At 48.3% G+C, this 20,872-nt stretch overlaps 2 protein-coding genes across 3 annotated transcripts; both read right to left on the bottom strand.

Annotated features, from left to right (window-relative positions):
• Nucleotides 1-1,775: 1,775 nt before the first annotated feature.
• MYOZ1 (myozenin 1) lies at nt 1,776-8,336 on the bottom strand. Its single transcript, XM_054572581.1, has 6 exons — nt 8,152-8,336; nt 6,893-6,983; nt 5,840-6,018; nt 3,723-3,966; nt 3,181-3,346; nt 1,776-2,278 (listed from the first exon to the last, which is right to left on the bottom strand). Exons 2-6 carry the CDS (start codon nt 6,963-6,965, stop codon nt 2,047-2,049), a joined length of 894 nt encoding a protein of 297 aa, XP_054428556.1. The 5' UTR covers nt 6,966-6,983; nt 8,152-8,336; the 3' UTR covers nt 1,776-2,046.
• Nucleotides 8,337-10,950: 2,614 nt separating this feature from the next.
• SYNPO2L (synaptopodin 2 like) lies at nt 10,951-19,736 on the bottom strand. 2 transcript variants are annotated; one of them, XM_054572553.1, is made up of 4 exons: nt 19,496-19,736; nt 18,137-18,288; nt 17,176-17,690; nt 10,951-14,094 (listed from the first exon to the last, which is right to left on the bottom strand). In XM_054572553.1, exons 1-4 carry the CDS (start codon nt 19,595-19,597, stop codon nt 11,897-11,899), a joined length of 2,967 nt encoding a protein of 988 aa, XP_054428528.1. In that variant the 5' UTR covers nt 19,598-19,736; the 3' UTR covers nt 10,951-11,896. The 2 variants fall into 2 exon arrangements, with proteins under 2 accessions (XP_054428528.1, XP_054428529.1); XM_054572554.1 differs by lacking the exons at nt 17,176-17,690; nt 18,137-18,288; nt 19,496-19,736 and adding an exon at nt 15,968-16,123.
• Between the last annotated feature and the right edge of the window lie 1,136 nt (nt 19,737-20,872).

Below are 20,872 nucleotides of genomic sequence, written 5' to 3'. Positions count from 1 at the left end.
ACTACTGTAGTGTTTTTCAAAATTTACTAACACATAGGAATCACCTCAAGAGCTTGGTAAACCATCGATTCTTGAGTTTGTACTTTTAACCAAGCTTCCAAGAGATAATCATGCTGTCAGTTTATGGACCACACTTTGAACAGTGTTCTTCCGAGTCCCCAGTGTCATTCAGCCCTAATTGCCAAGAGCACCTTTTTAGATTTTATTCCTACTCCTTTATACTTCTTGGATTCTGGAATCACCTAAATTAGCTACCTGCATTCAAACTTTTGTTTCAGGGCCTGTTTGGGGGAAAGTGCAAGTTATGACAGCACTCTCCTTAGAAAAATGTACATAGAAATAGAGTTTTATGTACAAGTTTACAGAAAGTATGAAACCTGTGGAATTTATTTAGGTTGTAAAGGAAAGTGACCAGGGTAAAGGTCATGTCACCTAAGGGCCATGAAAATTGAATCAGTCTATGCATAGTCTAGTGACTTAATATAATCTTTAATGGTTTGAGAAATTGACTGGCTTTAACCAGCTCTCAGAATTTATTTTCCCAGAACTCATTAAGTAATTTCTTTATTCTTCCTGCTTTGCATCACTCTTACTTTGTGGAACATAGTAGTAAGTCCTGGGATTCTAAAGAAATCCTGTGCTTGAAATCAATAAAAAGAGAAATGTTAATAGTCACCAGCACCTAAGAACAGCATAGGGAATATAGTCAATAATATTGTAATAACTATGTATGGTATCAGGTGGGTACTGGAAATATCAGGGGGAACACTTTGTAAAGTAAATGAGTGTCTGTAATTTCACTGCAAGATAGTGATCCTGTACACCTAGAACTGATAAAAAATAATAATAAAAAAACATAAAACCTGTTTAAACATGCCAGAGAGAGAGGGGGAGAAAGAGAGAGAGAGAGAGAGAACTGTTACTCATTCCTATTGGCTCTTACTATTTCTTCCCAATCATAGTGCTTTCTGGAAACCACTGCTGTGCCCCTGTCACCCATAGATCTTTTCTTGCTGTGTTCATACAAAGTCAGGAATGTTACAGGATCCAGCAGAAGTAACACATGCTTGAGTGTGGTTGGTAGGGTAATAATATGGGTGTAATAATTTATAGCTTTAATTTGAACATTTCACCTAAAATGTCATATGGTGTGCTGGAGTGTGATATTGTTATGTTACAGAATTACGTGCTTATGATTTTGTAATAAAAGCTTTTGTAATTAAAAAGGGGCAGCATTTGTGCCAGACCCTGTATAGCTGCAGCTGGCTTCTCCCACTTCCTCCTGGATTCCAACATGGCTCCCTATTCTACCTCATCCTTTTGGGAATCTAAATAAATGAATCTTTGACCCATATATTCCTAAGCCCATTCTGATGTCATCTAGAAACTTTATGGTATGTTCTAGTCTGTAATAATTGAGTAATCATTGATTATCCCAATTTCTAATCAGCTACATAAAGAGAACTAACGGCAGGGTCACCAACACCTATTTCCTAGCCACAGCACACAATAGCTTCTTAACTGTTCACATATGGGCTAGCACATGTGTTTGTGTACGAGCAATTGTCTTATGTACTATTGAATAAGTATGTCTTTGTGGACACCTATGAATGTGGTTTCATGGGTGTGGATGTAGGCGTGGGCATGTAAGTAACCAGGGCTCAGGCCTGGTTTTGAAATTTGAATAATGAATGTGTAGTATTTGACTTTAATTATCCTCTCTGCATTGTTAGCCTCAGTTTTCGTCTGCCCTCAAATACCAGAGGAAGAATGAGTTCATTTCCTTGAAGTTTATTGACTGTTAACAGTGGCAGAGCAAATTCCATCAAAGAGCAGGTTTCATACAGAGCAAGTGGAAGGGGAGCTCTGAGCTGGTGAGGAAGGGTGCTTGGAGTGGGGACTTAGAGTAAGGGATGAAAAGGCAGATTTCTCCCTCCTTTTTCCCTCCATTCCCAAAAGGAATGGAGATTGGGGTATCCTGCTCCTTTTTCCTCTCCAAATTGGAATCAGAGAGGGGAAATGATGCAAAGTAGAGGAGGAAACAGCTCACAGCTCCTCTGTTTCTCCATCCAAGGGGATGCCAATATCCACATTGTAGTCTGCAGGCTCCCCAGAGCTCAACCAAGGAATAGGGGTTCGATTAAAAGAAGGCCTGTTGGAGAGGTTCTGGTTGTAGAGGACCAGGGGTTCACTCAGCAGGGGCCCCAAATCAAATTTGGGCATCTGGAAAGTCATGCGTTTGGATGCCTTCTCATATCCACCATAAGGCATTGCTGTCCTGAAAAGGAGACACTATTTCATTAAAAAAAAAAAAAAAAAAAGAACAAAAGGAACAGAGCTTTATCAGTAGATGTTACTCTGTTTGGAGGGTTGAGGAAGTCTGTGGATTCTAGTTTGAGATTGCTTCTGCACTCCTTCTTCCTTGGCATTCCATTCCCCTTCCTGGTTTCCCTGTTTCCCCAAAGCTAATAATGAGAAAAGGAGTCTAGTTGGTACTAGATAGTCTCATGAGTAGCTGTGACCCACACCAGCATTTTAGAGAAAGTAACCCCAAATACTATAGACCCAAGGGTCTGAGGCCACCTTAAATTTCAGCATAGAACCCCTACACCCTACTCTACCTCTAGCTGATAATACATGGTCTAGATGAGAGGAATGATCATTTCCTGGACAATCCAGGATCCTTAGGATCAAGTGCAAAAGTACTTCTCTAGCACTTTCCTATCCTGCTTTCACAGATCTACTATCCATGGTCTAGAGAAACCCAATTTCAAAAGAACAGATACTTAAGCCTCACTAAAATAGAGTATAAAGGACTAGAATCATACTGCAGAAACAGTAATGAAATCCTAACCTGAAATAAAGGGGGCCTCAAGAAGTCTTTAAGTGCATAATAGATTATTTATAGAGAAGGCAATCAAGGCTCAGAAGTAGGGTGGCTTTCCCATGACGACATAGCCAATAAGTGGCCTATGAACTAAAATTCAAACCCTGCCTCCCAGCAAATTTTATTTGATTATATTTTGCTGTTTCTCTGAGCTAGAGTGAAAAGGACAAAAGCCTTCAATTAGAGCCCCCATATTCCTCCCATGCCTCCTGAAACATTTGAACCCAAGTCTCCATCCTAAGGACACACCACACAATATGATGCATCTGGTTCCTTCCCCCCATCACCCCTACCTGTTGAAGGACTTATATCGAGGGAGTTCAGCTTTGGCCCCATAGGCCAGCAGGTCAATGCCAAGTTCCACTTTTTGCTGGGGGTCAACCCCCATGGCTCTCTCCCATGGGGAAATATAGGTCTTGAACACAGTGATATGTTTTCCTTCTCCACCTGCCTGATCTCCTAACAGCCATGGGAGAGAAAAAATAAGTGAAATAATAGCAGTTAGTAACCTAGAGAAGTTAGTTTCACATCCCTGCACTAGGAAAGTTGCTGGGGCCAGCGAACAAAGGTATAATATCCTCCTGGTAATTGTGTAAGGTTTGTGGAATAATGACAGCCTGGGGTCAGATCTGTGACTGAAACTGAAAAGCCAGAAAGGTGACTGAAATATAAGGCTTCTAGGTGAAATAGACACATCTCTGTATTCTCCTGGATCCACAGAGTACATTAAGGTATCTCAGGCCTCCCCTGTTCCCTGTACCCAATCTAGGCCTCATTCCTAGAGACGTCGCTGCTGTAGGGACCAGACACATTACTCGTGGGTGAGAATACTTGCCTGTTCCTGTATCGCCAGCCCCTCCTGTGCCAGCAGCTCCTCCTCTGCCAGTCTGGGCCCCTGGACCTCTTGTACCCCCAGTTCCAGACCCAGGGCCCTGATGGTGCTGTTGGTCAGAGCCATACTGTCCAGCAGAGCCACTTCCCATGGCCTCTCCTCCACTGCTGCCCTTGCTGTAGGACAATCCCTGACCTGCTGTGCCCAGCTGTCCCCCCACTGTGGGAAGGAACTTTTGGAAGTGATCCTGAAAGAAAAGGACAGAGTGAAGGGAAGGTTATGAGGATGCGGAATATACCAAGACACAGGTATGCATAGCAAAGAGAATGTGTTTAGAGACAATGTCCAACCAGAAGACACTGAATCCTCTCAGATTCTCCCCTCTAATAGATGGATAGTGGATAACCTGACTTTGAGGAATTAAACTCTCCTTAAGTGGTAGGACCCCGTGTTCAGTTTCTCAAATTATACCTTAGGATGGCAGCAACTCACTTTCCACACTCCTCTTTCCTGGTCTTACCAAGGCAAAGAGGATCAAGACTTACGCTCAACTAAAATTTGAGAGGATAGCTTTGGCACAGAACCCAGCCTTAATATGAAGAACTAGAAAGATCCCTGTCCCCTCCTTCTCTTCATCTTGTCTCTTTCTCTCTCTTTTTCTTCTCTCTTCTCGGTGCCTATTGGACAAGGACCTCCTGACAGTGAAACTATAGTGGGAAGGGGAAAGGGTAACCAAAAGGGCAACACTGGATTCTGCCCCAAAGCCTAAAAATAACCCATCAACTCCTTCAGGAGGCTCTGCTGGCCACCTCCCATGCACATACCCATGCTCCACCCAGTGTAACCAGACCCAGGCAGGAAGAAGGGCTTTTGGTCTCCTAAAGTTAGATATAACCAGCTCAGCATTTTTACTCTGCTTCTACATAAGGGCCAATGACAGACACTGCTGCCCCTGGCCTCATGTAGGCATCTATTTCCACTCTTTCCTGGTTGCCCAGGGAAGGTAGAGAGGGAAGAAGGGAAAGAAAGATCCTTTCCTTCTCGGCTCTAACATCTTAATGCCTGGCCTCCCTCCAATCCCTACATCTCTTTCTTTGCAGGATCATAACTAGGGAATGTAGGATCTTCAAGGATGGGTGTTACTTCCCACATCTGGGGTCCTTGGATAAAAGAACGGCTCAAGAAGGAGACAGGTGTAAAAGTTCACTGAATTCTTTCTAGGATTGCCAGATTTAGCAAATAAGATTATAGGACACCAGTTAAATTTGAACCTCAGATACACAACAAATACTTTTTTAAGTATAAATGTGCCACAAATATTGCATGGGGCATATTCATATATGAGAGTATCCAACATATATTTGAAATTCAAATTTAACTGAGTTTCCTATACTTTTTAACTTAATTTAATCTTTATGTCCCAAATATTTTGTGGGATATACCTATACTAAGAAAAGTATTTACTGTGTATTTGAAATTTTAATTTAAGTGTCTTAGGTTTTCACTTTATTTTTATTATTTTTTTAAATGATTTTCTTTTTATTTATTTTTAGAGAGAGGGAAAGGGAGGGCGAAAGAGAGGGAGAGAAACATTGATTGGTTGCCTCTCGCTTGTCTCCAACTGGGGACCCAGCCCGCAACCTGTGCACATACCCTGACTGGGAATCGAACTCGTGAACTTTCAGTTTGCAACCAGTGCTCAAGCCACTGAGCCACACCAGCCAGGGATATTTAATTTTATTTTTATGTCCAAAATATTGAATGAGACATAGTTTACTAAAAAATTATTTGTGTGTATCTCAACTTGAAAACATGGGACTGGGCTTCCTGTTTTTCATCTGGCAACCTTATCTTTGACACTTACCCACACTGGGAAGGAATTTTCTCCCTAAGGGTGTGGTACTCATCACCCTCCTTCGCTAGCTCTACGATAGTGACTAACTTTCAGAGGTGGGCTGTAACTTACCCTGGAGCTATTGGGCACTCACTATATCTGGAAGTTTAATGGGTTTTTAAATTTGCAGCAAGGGGAGGTTGGTGGAATTTTGGAAGATCAGGGCCTACCAAGAAGCTGTCAGAAGGGGCACCAGCCTTTGGGAGTAGTAAAGTTCCAAACTCACCATTGAGCTGTCAGAGAAGACATCAGGGTGGTTTTCGTAGATAAATTTCTCCACCCGCATCTGCCTCAGCTTGAACATCTTAGAGCCCCGGTTCGTGAGCAGCGATAGCTCCTCCAACATCACATCCCTTGGGACACTGATCTTCTTGCCAAGGTTCAGACCTGAGCTCTCCTGGCCACCTTTTAGGGAAGGGGTGGGGGCAGGAGGAAGAGGCAAGGGAAAGAGGGAAATACTGTTTTCTGGGCTTAAAATGCAGATGCCATCCATACCAAGCATATGTGTCCCAGCAGAGATTGCTAAGGGAAGCAGATGATGCCTCTGATGTCTTATCCAATTCTGTCTAGTATATGAAGGATTTTATTTACTGGCTTTGAAGTTAGAGAGGATGCATAGAAACTGGACTCCAGAGTGTAGATGGTGGAAATACTAGAGGAGAGAGGGTGAATGGAGTCAAAGGGACAAGAGCGTGGGCTTACAGGACAAAAGTGAAGTACATCATGGATGGAAGCCACTGGAGAAGCTGTACCTGGGGGAAAGCCCAAAGGCCAACACTGTTTGAAGGTGGCCACCACCTAATGCAGACTCCTGTCTTAACGCCTTTCCCTACTCTTCCCTTCAGTGAACTGGCTGCAAACAGCCTGGACAGTTTTCCATTTTTAAATACTTACACAGGCTTCCTAGATTTGGGAAAGAAGTACGGAAACTAACCATTTATTGAGACCTACATCTGTGACAATCTCCATTATATATATTTTTTTCCTTAAACAAACCTCACTGACCTGTGAGTTCCTTTGTCCTGGACCTATGCTGGGTAATATGGCATAGCTATTACTGTCTCAGATTACAAGGTGAAAAGTGTGGAAGGGAGAGTGGTCAGCATTGAATACTTCCTCCTGCCCCACCACCACCACCATCCCCTACCCCACCCGACCCTTGAATTCCTCTTGCCTCTTCACCCTAAGACATATATAATCTTGTGATATTTCTGGGACTCTTGGACCAGAAATACTCTTAATAAGAAGCCCCGTACTAGGCAGGTGCAAACATCCATACCTCCAGTGAGTTCCATGATCAGCTTGCTGGATTTCCTCTTTTTGTTGGGGGCTGGGGTTCCTGAGAGTGGCATTGTGGAGGTAGATCCAGCCTGGACAGGGTGGGAAGGGGAGTTGAAAGGTGGACAGCGATTGGGAAGGGTGAGTGTCTACCAAAAGGCAGTACTGCTTAACCTGGAGTTAAGGGCTTCAAAGAGCAAAATTTCATTAGATTTTCAAAGACATATGTATTCCTTCAATGAAAACCCACTGCTTTAGGGCTTCTCTTCTCTTGGGAGGCAGGGCAGAAGCTATAGATGCAGCCCCTGCCCCTACCTTCTCCCAATCTCTTTGTAGCTCTTGTACTAAAAGCTGGTGCACACATTAGGAACATAGTGTATGATGGAGGGCAGGGGTTAAAACAAACAAGTAACACACAGGCAGGGCAATGCCCCCAGGTTTCATGGGCATGAGTTGAAGTTTTTATTTGCATGGGGATCTCAGATTGGGGCTGTCATCCCAAGCTCTGGTCTCATCTCAGTCTTCCCCAATCCCTAGGGGTCAGAAAGATGTTCTGCCAGGTTTGAGGAGATCCAGCCAAAAACATTCTCCATAGAAAGGAGAGGTTGTTGCTCCTCCATTGAGCCAGCTGGAATGTGGCCTGGGAGGTCACAGCACTGCTCCCTACTCCCTTTCAACCACTCCCGCCCCAGACCCCAGAACTGGAGGGGGGTCAGGAAACATTTGAACCTTGATACATGTCAACTCAGCAGTATCACAGCAGTGGGAAATTGAGGGAGGGCAGGAACATAATAATAGTATCTGGCAGTGAAGGGGGACAAGCTGGGAAAGATACAGACTCTTCCTTAACAGAAGTTGGCAATCAGCAAAAATGCTGTCTTCTGCTGAAGTCCTGTCTCACAACACATCTGCAATTCTACTAACTAGTGGCCATCCTGGACTCTGACCTCAGTAGATATTACTAGTTAGGCCTCTCTTAAGTAGTGGCCTCTCCCTGTACCTCTCAACCTCAAACGAGGTCCCTTTTTTCCATCCAGCCTCTTAGACCCCCTTCTCATTCCTCCAGTGCCTCCCCGAGAATCTCTATTCCCCTTCATCTGGGCCCCTCTCCTTCCAACTCTCCGTGGCTCCCCTGAACTGGACAGCTGAAAGCTGAGCATAGATGGGGGAGAGGGGCAACCACCGCCGGATAAAGGGTCACTATTGCACACACAGACACAACAATCAACAGAATGGGCTCCAATCCCTCTGGAGACTTACGGCTTGCTCAGGCGGTGGTCAGCTCTCCCTGGGGTCCAGCAGCTTTGGAGGACTGAGCTGCTGTGACTGGAGAACCCGAGCTGGGCAGGCGTGGGGGCAGCACTGGCAGTGGGGGAGGGAGGGTGGTTATTAATAGATGAGTGCAAGCAGCTCAAATGGCACAGGGGGTACTGAGACCCTGGAACCAAGATCCCGCCCTCCTTGCCCAGAGGCTCAGCGATGGAGGAACGGGTTTGGGAGTCTCCCACTGAGCTGTCTGAGCCAAGGATCAATGTGCCCAGGGACTCCCTTTCACTTGGCACCTCGAGTCTGAGAGCCAAAGAAGCATTCAGGGAGAAATTGAAAACTGAGAGGGAGAGAGGAGGCAGGCAGTAGGTGGTAGGTAGGAATTCAGAGCGGGAGAACAAGAACCTGAAGAGCATGTCTGGGGAGCCACTCAGCCAATCTAAATCACAGCTGGAAAGACAAGTGGCTGCATTTTGGGGATAGGAAGGCTTAAGGTGCTATATTTGGGGCAGTGAAGTCTGTTCGCAATGGAAATACTGTTGTTTTTTTTAAAGATTTTATTCATTTGTTTATATTGAGAGAGGGGAAGGAAGGGATAAATAGAGGGAGAGAAACATCAGTGTTTCTCAATACTTGCCCCTTGTACGTGCCCCAACCGGGGATTGAACCTGCAACCCAGGCATGTGCCCTGATGGGGAATCGAACTTGTGACCTTTCGTGTTGTGGGACAATGCCCAACCAACCAAGCTACCTGGGCAGGGGTGGAACTACTCTTTGAGAGTTCTGGATGAGTTGGTCTTTCCTCTGGAAAGGCCAGCTCTTAGCAGATCAAGGGACCAAATTAACCAAACCCAGTGCTTCCTAGGCTATAAGGGAAGATGTGGGGAAGACTTGACCAATTTCTGCCTTTCGCCTGCATTTGCTATTGGGGTAATCAGTTCAGCCAACTCTGCAGGATAGATGTCTCTCGTAGAAGCACATGAAAACTTCTGACTTATCAAGGCCTTACTTTCTGAGACTCTTACTTGGGCTCTTCTTCAAAGGAACACACACCCCATAGGATCTGGCTTGTCCCACTTGCACTGTTCCAGAGGAACCATTGGGCTGGGTCACTAGCTGGAGAGCCCCCTTGTGGGAAACCTGTCATTTGCCTAGCCCCTTCCTCAGTAACTCCATGAACACCCCGGATCCTTCTCTAAGTTCTGCTTAGGTTCTGGAACCACCCTGTTGTGGCCGCTTTAAGAAGTGGCTTTTGCAGTGCCCGGAATAATCTCCTGTCCTTCTGTGAGCTCTCCACTCTTCCTGCCCATGCCCTTTTCCCATCCTGAGCTTTTCAGGTTCAGGCTAGGGGCTGAAAGGGCTTCCAGCCCCCTGTAGCTAGCCTCTTTCTAGACCAGTTTAGCCTCTAGATCCCTCGTCTTTTGTCCTCCATTTCCTCCCAACCCAAAGAAGCAATGAGAAGAAAAAAATATAAATAGCAAACAATGATTTCATCATCACTACCCTCCTCCCCTCAAAAACAAACCAAAATTTTGGTCTCCTGCGATTGAGTACCTAAAACTACAACGTAGGTGAAGATATTTAGCCTATTCTCTCTGGACCCTTTCTTTGAAATTCTGAGATCCTGTGCTTGGAAGCATCCGGGTTTTGGGTCTGGTTATTGGCTCAAAAATGCCCCCTGCTGGTGAAACTGCAGCATGGCACTTTCTTTCTCAGAAGTCTTTAATTCTATCTTGCCTCTTGTACTTTCTCTTCTTTATTAGTCTCAATCCACACTACCTGCCCTCTCTATTGCTCTTCCCTCCCCCAACCCCCTTCACCTCCAGCTATTGTTTTCCCATAGAAATGTGGTTGCTTCCAGGGAGCTAGGAAATGTTGATGGCAAAAGGCTCAGAAGGCCTTTCCAACTTCTCTTAGTTCTGTAAACTGAGGCCTAGCTTGGGAAGTATGGAGCAGGAGATTGAAAGGGGGAGGCTCTGGATGAGGACTGTGGGGAGAGGGAACCAAGCTGAGTGGTGGAAGTGGCTAAATAGGAATGGGACAGAATTAGTAGAGAAGAGCAAGAGACCAGGGGTAAAGGGCAAAAGAGTAAAAAACAAGAGGGTAGGAATGGAGAGAGATCGGGAATCAGAAGATTAGGATACTGAGTTAGAGAAGATTAAGGGGAGATCAGGATTTGGGTATAAATCTAGAAGAGATGACAGCAGCAGAAGGTGTGGAGTATAAGTTTATTCTTGTGCACAAACAAAAGTAATGTGACTCACACCCCATAGGCAAAGGAAATGATCAGTTTCCAGATCAAGCAACAAATGTGACCCTTGGTAGTCGCAGTGAGAGGGGAGTCTACACTTCTCTAGAATCAGAGATCAGAACCTAAAGCTAGAACAAGAGTTAGGGTTTGAGGGATGGGGTAGGACTGAAAAGAGGTTTGGCTCTGGGTGTTTCCTTGCCATTTCCCAGGCAGTCAGTACAAGCTGCAGAAGACAGAGGGGTAGACTCAAAGGAGGTAGCACAGATACCAACTGTTTTTTCAACACTCAGAGTGTACTCTCACATCCCCCCACCATCATCCCCTTCTCTCTAAAAAATACATTCTTCTCCCTCACAATTTTCCCCAATCCCCCTCTTGTACACGGTGGGTTTCTTGTTATTTAACTTTACTCTCTGCCAACACTGCATTTTCACTCTCTCTCACCATGCTCCTCTTTGTGGCTCAATCAGTTTCATTCATTTCTGCTCCTCTGGTTCTGCCTCACTTTCTACACCATAGCTCTTTTCTTTCTCTCTTTCTTCTCTCTCTCTCTCTCTCTCGTTCATGAGGCAATGAATCCAATGTATTTGTTCATTCTCAAAGGAAAATTATCTTTTTGTTCACTTCCTGGGTGCTCGTTGCTCAGCATGGGCCTCTCAAGTTGTTGGAAATCCTGAAGAATAAGATTCTTATTTTGATTCCTGGTCTACCTGGTATAACAGCCCATACAAACTGCCCTGGTCCTTCAAGTCTTCTCATACTCTATGAGTTTCATAAGAAGCTGTGTACCAGCTACAGATGATGGTTTTTATTTAACTCTAGTGAATCTCTTTCTCCCCAGTATACTATACATGTGGCGTTACCTCACCCTTCTTTCACAGTGCAAGGGTGAGACCCACATTCTTTCTTTATTTAGGTTTATCCTCTTACTTTTGCCTCAGACAGAAAAGCACATCTGTGCACATACACACTGGTACAAACACACACACACACACACACACACACACACGCCTAGGTATATGCTAGCCAAATTTGGGAAAGGTGAGGAGCAGAGGGCAATGTAGTGCAAACAAGGATCAATTCAGTTCCTTTGCTGCCTGCCTGGTAGTAAACTTCTTGCTTGAGGTCTCAGTGATAGCTCTCTGTGTGCTTCTCATTGAACGTTGTGAAGCTCACAGAGAAAAGAACAAAGTAGAGAAATAGAGACCAGTGAGGGAATATGAGTGGAGAGACGTAGAGATATAGACAGGGATCCAGGCAAGGAACTAGAGACAGCACAGATACCAAAGCAAAGATACTAGGTTGGAAAGCGGCAGGGAGGTAGGGAGCCAGGAGGAAGCCTGGGAATGGGATACCAACTCCAAAACTATCTCTGGCAGCAGGGAATATAGCCTCCAGATGCCTGAGAGTGGGGGTGCATTGGGTAGGAGAAGCAACTTTAGGAACTGGATGTTCCACTTCTCCTTGGTCCTGGGAGCTGTGCTCTGCTCAGTGGTGGCCTGCTCCAGGCCTCCACACATGAGCCTGCCATCCTGTTCTGGTGGCTGAAAACCTGGGCCTGGCTACCTGGAAGCCACAGGAGCTGGGAGAGGCCCCAAGACCCCTGGGAGATTCTGGAGGAGGGGCTGGGCTAAGGGCAGGGGCTGGGCTAAGGGCAGGGGCTGGGCTAAGGGCAGGGGCTGAGGCCAGCTCTGCCCTCCAGATGGGCTCATCCAATGTAGTGGCTGCTCGCGGGGCAAGCACAGTGGGGGCCAGGGGTTCTGCAGTGGGCTGGGGTGCTGGGGTGGAAAATCGGCGGATCTCTTGGATTCGGGCAGTTTTGGGGGGCCCTGAGGAGGTGGGACCAGGAGTCTGGGGAACTTCATCAAAACAGAACATGGCAGTTTTAAGTTGGTAAGGCTGGTGCCGCATGAAATCCAGAGCCTTGATGCCTTGCTTGGGGTTTGCCCGCGGTCCCTGGGATTGGGCCTTATTAGGGAGAGTTCGGGCAGCTTGGGGAAAAAAGGGTGAGAGCAGCGGGTTGTAAGCAATGGGAGGCGGGGCACGGATGTTCGGTGAATATTTCCAGGAAGGGGGCAGTGAAGGAGTAGGAGAAGGGCTCCGGGGCCGAGGGCCGAGGATAGGACTAGGTGTAGCTTCCACCACATACCTGTCTGCTCGACTTTGCCGTTTGGCAAACAGCTCCCCACCTCTGCCCTGGAGCCTTGGTGGCTCAGGCATTCCAGCAGAAGGGGCTGCCCCATTCACTAGCCCTTCGGGGAACCCTCGAGATAAAGGCTTAGGAGCCACTGGGGGTGGAGTCTTAGGAGTCATAGGGGGAGGGGCCTTGGAAACCATTGGAGGCGTGGATTTAGGTGTCACGTGAGGCTGGGTCTTGTAACTCCTGCCCCCTGGTGGCTGCATGAAATTGCAGGCTTCAGCCCCAAGGCTCAGAGCATCCTCCTCTGGACCAGATTCAGCACCCCCGGCTCGGGGTTTTTCATCCAGGTTCTGCACCAGCGATAACAGCTCGGGGTTGGGCGAGTTCTTCGTCTCCTCATTTCCTGGCCGGAACATCTGCTTCCGGGTACCCCGACGCCGGGCCTCCTGGAGGATGCCGGTGCGAGCAGCTGGCACAGAGATGCGCTGCTCCCGAGCGCTGGGAGGCTCAGGGGCCGCGGGGCCTGGGGAGGGCGCTTCTGGGCGCACAGCGGGTCGCAGAGGCGCCGATAGGAAGATAGAAGCGGTGGAAGTCATGGCAGCTGTGCTGGGGGGAGCGGAGGGCTCTGGGACCCCGCCTGGAGTAACAGGACGATTGGGGGCTGGGATATAGAGAGAGCTGGTGGCAGTCACCGGGCCAGAAGAGCGTGGAGTGCTAGGAGGACTGGAGGCAGACGCGTGGCTGGGAACCCCTGAGGTGAAGCTGGGCACAGGGGTGGGCCCCGGAGGAGGGGACAAGAAAGGCGGTGGGGCGGGGCTGAGGCCTCCCAGGATTTCATTCTCCCTCCTGGGAGCAAGGGGCCGGAAAATAACCGGGGTGGTACCTGGCCGCTGCCCTTGTAAGCCAGGAGTAAAGGGCTTGGCTGACCTGTTAAAGATGCTTGGAGCTGGGGTAGGGGCTCCACCGCCTGGGAGGAAGGGTCTGGCACTGGCTACAGGGCCTGGCGACTGGGGCAGGACTGCCACCTCGGGTGGAGCACTCTGGGCCCTAGGTGGTGACTGCAGGCCTTGCCCGTTGAGCATGGCTGCTGGACCTTCCTGGGCCAGCTCCTGGGTGCTGGAGGCTGCGCGCTGGCGCTGCTGTTCAAAGAGCTGGACCCCTCTCCCGGAGGCCTCACTCAGCTGCCCTCCCAGCCCCGGGCCCTGTCCCTCGGCTGTGCCAGAGCCCGGTCTGGCCAGCTCCATGTCCAGATAGGGGCTGTCCCAGTCCGACTGGTTGGTGAGGCTGCGGGCGTCGGAGAAGGCCTCCTCGTCCAGCTCGGATTCGCTCGTTGGAGGGACCCCGTCTTCCTCCTCAGCTCCTGTCCCAGCTGCAGACCCAAAGCTCACTAGGGTGTATTTCTTGGCTCTCTGCCGTCTTTTCTTAAACATAAGCACCCCCTTGGAGTGGGGGTTGGGGGCTGCGGTTAGCAGGGATGCAATTGTCCGGCATTTGGTCTTGGCCTCCTTCACACTCTTCTCTTGAAGGCTCTCTGCCCGCTGCAGTTCTGAGGAGTGAGAAAGATCAGTGAGCTTCTTCTAACCTTATTTCCCAAGGCTTTCCCCACTACCCCAAACAACTCAGTCCTCCCACCTCCTGTCTTTCCACTGGCCTGACCCACAATGTTTCCTGCCTGTGGCAAAGTCCTCTGACTTGGGGGCAGAGTAGGTGAAAGGTGAAACCAAGGACAGTTAAAAGGAAGGCGGAGTCCGTCGGCTGCCCTGACGCCACTCTGACCACGGCTCTCCTCCCTCTACTCCGCTCCTATCTTCCCTGAGATATGCTCTTACCCACCCCACACACATTCCCCCTCCCCCGCCCCGCCTCCCTCCATTCCTGGGTGGCAACGCAGGGATTGGGGGTGGGGGTCACTTCCCAGGGAGAGTGCTTCTTTCGGAGTGGTGCTTCTCAGAAAGTTTGGGACTTACTTCCTTACCCCTATGATAAGGACACAAAGGACCTTCAGTAACAAGGATATTTATTCACAATTCTACCCCCCATCATGCAGTCCACATCATTTCATTCATAGAAATAACTTCCACTACACATCATTTCAACAAGAATATGGGTCTAGTAAAAGCTGGCTGTGGGCGTATTTTCTCATGTACTTTGCTCTCTAATTTATGTGTAAATACATATGTGCTCACACAAATACCCATAGAGTCACTTGAGTACACACACACACACACACACACACTCTCCAAGTGGTCCCTCTTCTCAGAGTTCCCCCTGCAGGGGTTCTTTTCCTAACAGTTCAGACAAAATTTTAGAGCTAATATTGGCCATCCAACTGCCAGGGAACGCTTCTGTGCCTCACACCCCTGCCACTCACTCCTCTGTGCCTCACACCCTTGCTACTCACAGCCAGGGGCATCCTCTGATCCAAGATGCTGGAAAAACCAGAGTGCTGCTCTCCAAGGCAATCCTCCAAATCTTAAAGATACCTCAAGGTCACTGGCTAAAAAAATATATTCACCTTTCCCTCCAGCTGAGGGTGGGAGTGGGGTAGTCTTCTTTCAGGGTCAGCCTGCTAGGCAGAGAGCTTGGGCAGCCACTACCAGGCTGGCACAAAAGGATTATATACTAGGGGGAGGCAGGGCAGGGCTTCCCGTGCGATGTGGAGGTGGGGCCAGGAAATGGGAGAGGCTGCCCTGCTGCTGGGACCCTGCCTTGGACTTGGATACTCTCTGACCCATGATCTCCAGTTCCTCCTGAAAAATTCTTGAAATTCCATCTACTTTCTACTCAAGATACCAAGCTCCTTTCTAATTAGGGCTCTCATTGTGCCCATTCTAACATTTATACCACAGAACAGAATTGTGAACAGGAGATAGGCATTGGAATCAGAGTTCAGTTTAGGTTTTTGGTTTTTGGGAAAGTTACTTCACTGAAGTTCAGTTTCCTCATCTGTAAATGAAAACAACAATAGCTACCTCATAGGGTTGCTATGAAGATTAATTAATGTAATGTAGGTAAATTTAGCATTTAACGGCAGCCATAAAATCCACTGTGAGTAACCATTACTAGCAAAGCTTTCTTGACACTAGCTATACCTGTATACAGACACTTTCTTGTTCACACATATTTTCTCCAACATACAGACCTTAAAAGTTCATAGATTATTCACACTTCTCTCACATACACACACTCTCCCCTTGAGTTTTCTACAGCTCATGTGGTCACAGACCCCTTTGACATGTGACAATAGCTTTAGCCCATTCTGAGAAAGAGGCTGTGAAACTTAGAAAAGAAAGAGGAAGGCAAAAAGGAGGAATAGATAAGGGAGTAAGACCTTTCCCAAAGACCTCCTTTCTTACACTGTTGATGTATTCCCCTGCATTCTAGGTCCCAGAACTGTCTTGGCTATGGGAGGGGAGTACCTGCATAGAATGGGTCCTGTTGCTCAGGAACTGGGCCTGGAGATTTGTTGGAACTGGCTTGGCTGATGGACTCTTGGCTGATGGGCTCAAAGGACTCCATGCCGAGAAAGGCAGAGTTGGCTGGAGCAGGACCAGCTTGAGCCACCCCCATGCCTTTTAAAGCCCCTTTGTCTTGATCCCAGAGCTGGCAGCTGAATGAGCTCACTAGGCTATTTTTGCAGCCTGTCCCCCTCCCTTCTCTTGTCTGCTCCACAAGACCTGGTGTGATAGACGTGGGCACCTGTCTACCCTACCCCCCACTCCACCCTACTGGACAATGAGGTCTGCTTGGCTAAAAATATCTCTAAGCCACTAACTACGGTCTCACCCAGAGTGATAGGAAGGGAGAGAGTGCTAAAATGAGAATTGGGGATAAACATGGGATCAGAGGCATGCATCTGGAATTTCTTTGTGGTATATTGGACATTCTCAGGGATGTCAGACTCTAAACTGTCACGTCCCTTAGCCTCTAATCCAGACTTAGAGACACAAAAGTCTGTGGATCAGGAATCAGAATGGTGGAGGGGAGAAATGAGAGATGAGAACTAGGGGGGTAATCCTGAGATTTCCAAGGTGTCAAGAAAGGGCTCTTGGAGAGATTCATGGGAGGCATAGGCCAGGGAGAAAGTTAACTCTTAGACCTTGTTCTGTAGCTCACAGCATAAATCGCTGAGAGCTTGAGATAAGTGGAACTGGTTTGTTTCTGCCCAGGCCTACATTCTTGCCTGAGATAAAGAGCTGAAGATCCCTCCCTCTACCACTTCCTAGTGACATAGCCTCCCAGTCCCCAGGGATGCCTGCCATGAACACTGAAGAGCCCCTGTAGCCACGCCCTGCTGCCAAGTACTTTGCTGACCTATGTCCGTCACCTGGCAGAATTACAGCAACACCAACAAGCAACCTCTTCCTTGATTCATGTCCCTTCTTATCAATTTCCCTTCTTATCCTGTTCCTGGGTTGGGTTGAACCACCTCTGTCTTTTTGTCACATTAGTTCAAACAGCAAAAATAGTAGGGACCCTGAGAATTATTATTTCCCTCCTCCTCATCACTCTTCTCTACTTGCCCCCAAGACTATATCCCAGAGAAGAAGAAGGTCTGCTTATGAAGGGGTAGATTTAAAACTCTGATCAAAGATCCTGGCTAGGGAAAAAGGGTTCAGGCACTCACTGGCTTGCTTGGCCTTCTGGGTGTAAGTGGTAGTAAGATCTTCTGCCACCGGGTGTGAAACAGGCCCCACCATAGGGATGAGATTAGGGCCAGGCCGGAGGGGACCATGGGGCAACAGCAGGGCCTCAGCTGGGGGTGGCTGAAGGGTCGCTCCATCTTCCCAAGACGGGGACATCACACGGCTGTCACCCTGGCTGGAAGGACCAGGGGCAGCAGGTGCTGGCTCTGCAGGGCTGTCAGACAGGTAGACCTCATCAGGTGGGGCTCCCGGTGGGGTGGGCCTCGCAGGGCCTCTGCGGCGGGGTCGGCGGGGCTTCTCCTGGGTGGCAGGGCCATCGGCATCACTGTCTGTCTCTCCATAGTAAGCCTCACTGTCAGGGGGTGAGAGGAGGCTCCCAGGCTGAAGAGGCTGGGGAACTGGAGCGCCAGGGGGCTCAGGACTCAGCGGAGATAAGGGTGACAGCACACGAAGCTCACCAGGGGATGGAGATCGCAAGGGCCCTTCGTCCTCTACCCTGGGGAAGATGACAGAGCTTTAAAAATGGGCTGGATGACAGCTAGAGAGGTCTAATAGGGATGGGAGAAGGAGAAGAGGGGAGAAAAGGGATATAGGTGGAATGGGCTGGCAAGAGTAGAAGTCTGAAAACAAACTGGGAGGCAAAGGTGCTGGGAGGGCTGTGAGGGGAAATGGGCTTTCAGGCAGATGTGACAATGAGATGAGTGAGGGTGGAAGGAGATCCACACACTCAAATGCCCACTTGACGCCCCGTCCCTTAATTACAGATACATTCAAGCCATTTGGGAGGCTTATACTAAAGTCTATACTCCAGCACTAACACACAAACAGAAATGGGTACCCATTAGTTGTTGCAGCCAGGCCAGTGAGACACAGAGCTGAGTCAGGCAGTAGGAGCCCTGGACTAGGGGGGACAGGATTGGCTGGGTTGGGAGGGGCCCATACCTCCGCACAGTGAGGACAAGCCGATTCCCTGAGGCATCAATGAGGCTCATGGCACTGGCATGAGAGAGGCTGGTGCAGGAGACCCCATTGATGGCCAAAAGCTGGTCCCTCTCTCGGAGTCCTGCTCTGCCAGCCTGGCTCCGTCTTCGAATCTGAGAAGGTGTTGGAGGAGAGAATGTAGGTGAGGGAGGGCTCCAAGGGGGAAGAGAATGAAACGTGTTAGGACAGGAAGGACCCACCTACGGACGGGATTTTACTTTCCATGGTAAGAAAGGGTGGAGAGGGCAAAGGGGCTGCAGTGGAGGGGGCCTATCCAGAGGAGAGAAGGTGCAGAGCGGAGGGAGTAATCATACATTCTATGAGAAGTGCGGTAATCACCAAATGAGGATTTTGTCGGCGGGGAGCAGTTACTAAAACCGGTGGCTTTCCGAGATTTTCCTCCAAGGCCAACATCTATACTAGCTAATAATTCTCTCCTAGGCCTTGGAGCTCCAAGGACTATCATCTACAGAGCCAAAATTTTAGAACAGTATTCCCCATTGGAGGGGGTCCTGCAGATTCTGGGACACTGTGATTGTGTGTCTATCTGTGTGCCGCAGTGGCTATCATTTATTGAGTGCTTGCTAAATGTTAGGCAGTGTGGTAAGCACTCTACATGTATTATTGCATTTGTTTTTTAGAATGGTTCTGTGAAGTAGGTACTATTGTGACCCACATTTTACAGTTGCGGAAATTAAGCCTGTACGGTGAAACCAAAAGGGTAACAACTCCATCTGACAGGCCAGATCTTGCCATTATCCTGCTGGCACTAAAAAAAAAGAGGAAAAAAAAAAAAAAAAAAAAAGAGTCTCACCTAGTGAGAAAGGATCCAGTGTAGGGAAAGAGGAGCAATGAAGGCATGGGCACGGCAGGGCAGGGCGAGGCGAGGCTAGGCTGGGCAAGGCTGGACGGGACAACACAGCCTCAGCTCATCACATATCAGTTTAATCATAGGAAAATTAGAAGCTTCCCTACATTCCTGGAGTTTGGAGTAGACGCACAGACCCAGGAGAGTAAAGACTGGATGGCAGACCTGGGCCTCTGCTGCTTTGGTGCTGCAGGGAACTGAGACAGAGTCTTTCTTTTTCTCTGCCACCAGAAACCAGGAACCCCCTTTTCTAACAGCCCTCATGCCCACAAGAAGCCTGTGCTCACACACTACTCCCCTCACCAAACTTTCGCATGCTTCCCTGCCCACCCGCTCCCGCTCCTCTTCTTCACAGCCTCCCACTTCTCCCCCACAGACCACCACATGACCCTTCCCAGGTTCCCCTGGGTTTCCCCTTTCCCTGAAACCTCAGTATAAGGGCTCTCCCTTACCTTGGACACCTGTAAGGGTTTCCTCTGCTCGGACCCCCCCTGAAGTCGGAAACCCCAGGGGGCTCCCCCTGACAATGTGACCAGCACCTCCTCAGCACCCATCGCTCAGGTTGGCCTACGGCCCTCAGAGTTTGGAGAGTGTCCCAGGGAGAGAAGTCGAGGTGCTGGTACCCCGTCCGGCCTGTCTGTCTGGCTCTCCTGCTCCTGCTGCCCCAGGCCTCCCCCCCAACACCACACCACACACCACAGGCAGGCAACTTGGCCCTGGGATCAGCAGAGTCCAGCACACGTGTCCTGTCAATCGGAGTTGTGCTCAAAATAGTTGCCGGCTGTACTCTTCTCCCACCCCCAGCTGTATTACTTCTAGAGCTAATTATAGCAAAAACTTCTGTCCTCCCCTATCCCCCATTCTCCTGCAGGGCCCTTTTATTCAGGACTCAAGAGTACTAGCTCTTTAGGCTCTGTAACTCATGTATACCTGTTCAGGGATTGTGGCTACCCTGATAGGGGCATGGACTCATTCCAACCACTTTCCTCCAAAGCTCATTTCAGAGTGGCAGCAGCAGGGGCTTCAATTCCAGAATGAGGAATGGCCAAGTTTGTCCTACAGATTCTCAAGCTCCTCAGAAAGAATGCTCCCTTCCTGCATGAATCTACCTATTAATAAAAATGGAGATCTATATCCCATTGCAGTGCTGGGTGCAATGCAGAGGAATTCCGACCAGCTTTGGCCCAGTTGAACTGTTGCCAGGTCCATAAAGACTCTCATGTCCATCTCCTGACTCCCTACCTATATATACAACAGGCCTTTCTCCTGGGCCACAGATATATCGATATTTTCTATTGTATTTCTCAGCCAATATTATAGTTTGTTTATATGCCTGTGTCGCTCCTAGACTGTGAGAAACTTGAAGACGGGGACTGTGTGCAACAGCCAATCAACAGCCCACAGAGCAGTGATGGATGTAAATAGTGCTCAATAAATGTTTGCTAAATTAAATTGACTCTTACAATACATAAATAGTCATGGAAAGGTGAATATGGATAGGTGTGCATAAACATGCCAACCTGTGTTAGTAATAAAACCCCCAACTTAAATTTTGGTTTTCATTACCATGAATGTGTCCTATGTTAAGGGATCTCTGTTATAAAACATATTAAGATGCTGTAATTATCAAAGACTACAGCATTTCCTGGAAGAGCTGTTCTGCTAGTGTGTCAAACACTGTTTGCCTTGGTGTATGTAGTCATAGAAAATACTTGGGATACAGAATCAGATATGGACTTGCATTTTTGTTCCATTATTTATAAGCTGAGTTATCTTGGGCAGTTACTTGACCTCATGATTAAAAAGAGTATCTAAATATCCATTCATTC

The sequence above is a fragment of the Pteronotus mesoamericanus genome, unplaced genomic scaffold (assembly GCF_021234165.1).
Source record: "Pteronotus mesoamericanus isolate MK-2021 breed Mesoamerican mustached bat unplaced genomic scaffold, CSHL_Meso_final contig_24, whole genome shotgun sequence".
NCBI classification, from domain to species: Eukaryota; Metazoa; Chordata; class Mammalia; order Chiroptera; family Mormoopidae; genus Pteronotus; species Pteronotus mesoamericanus.
This window is presented reverse-complemented; position numbering and strand designations above follow the sequence as displayed.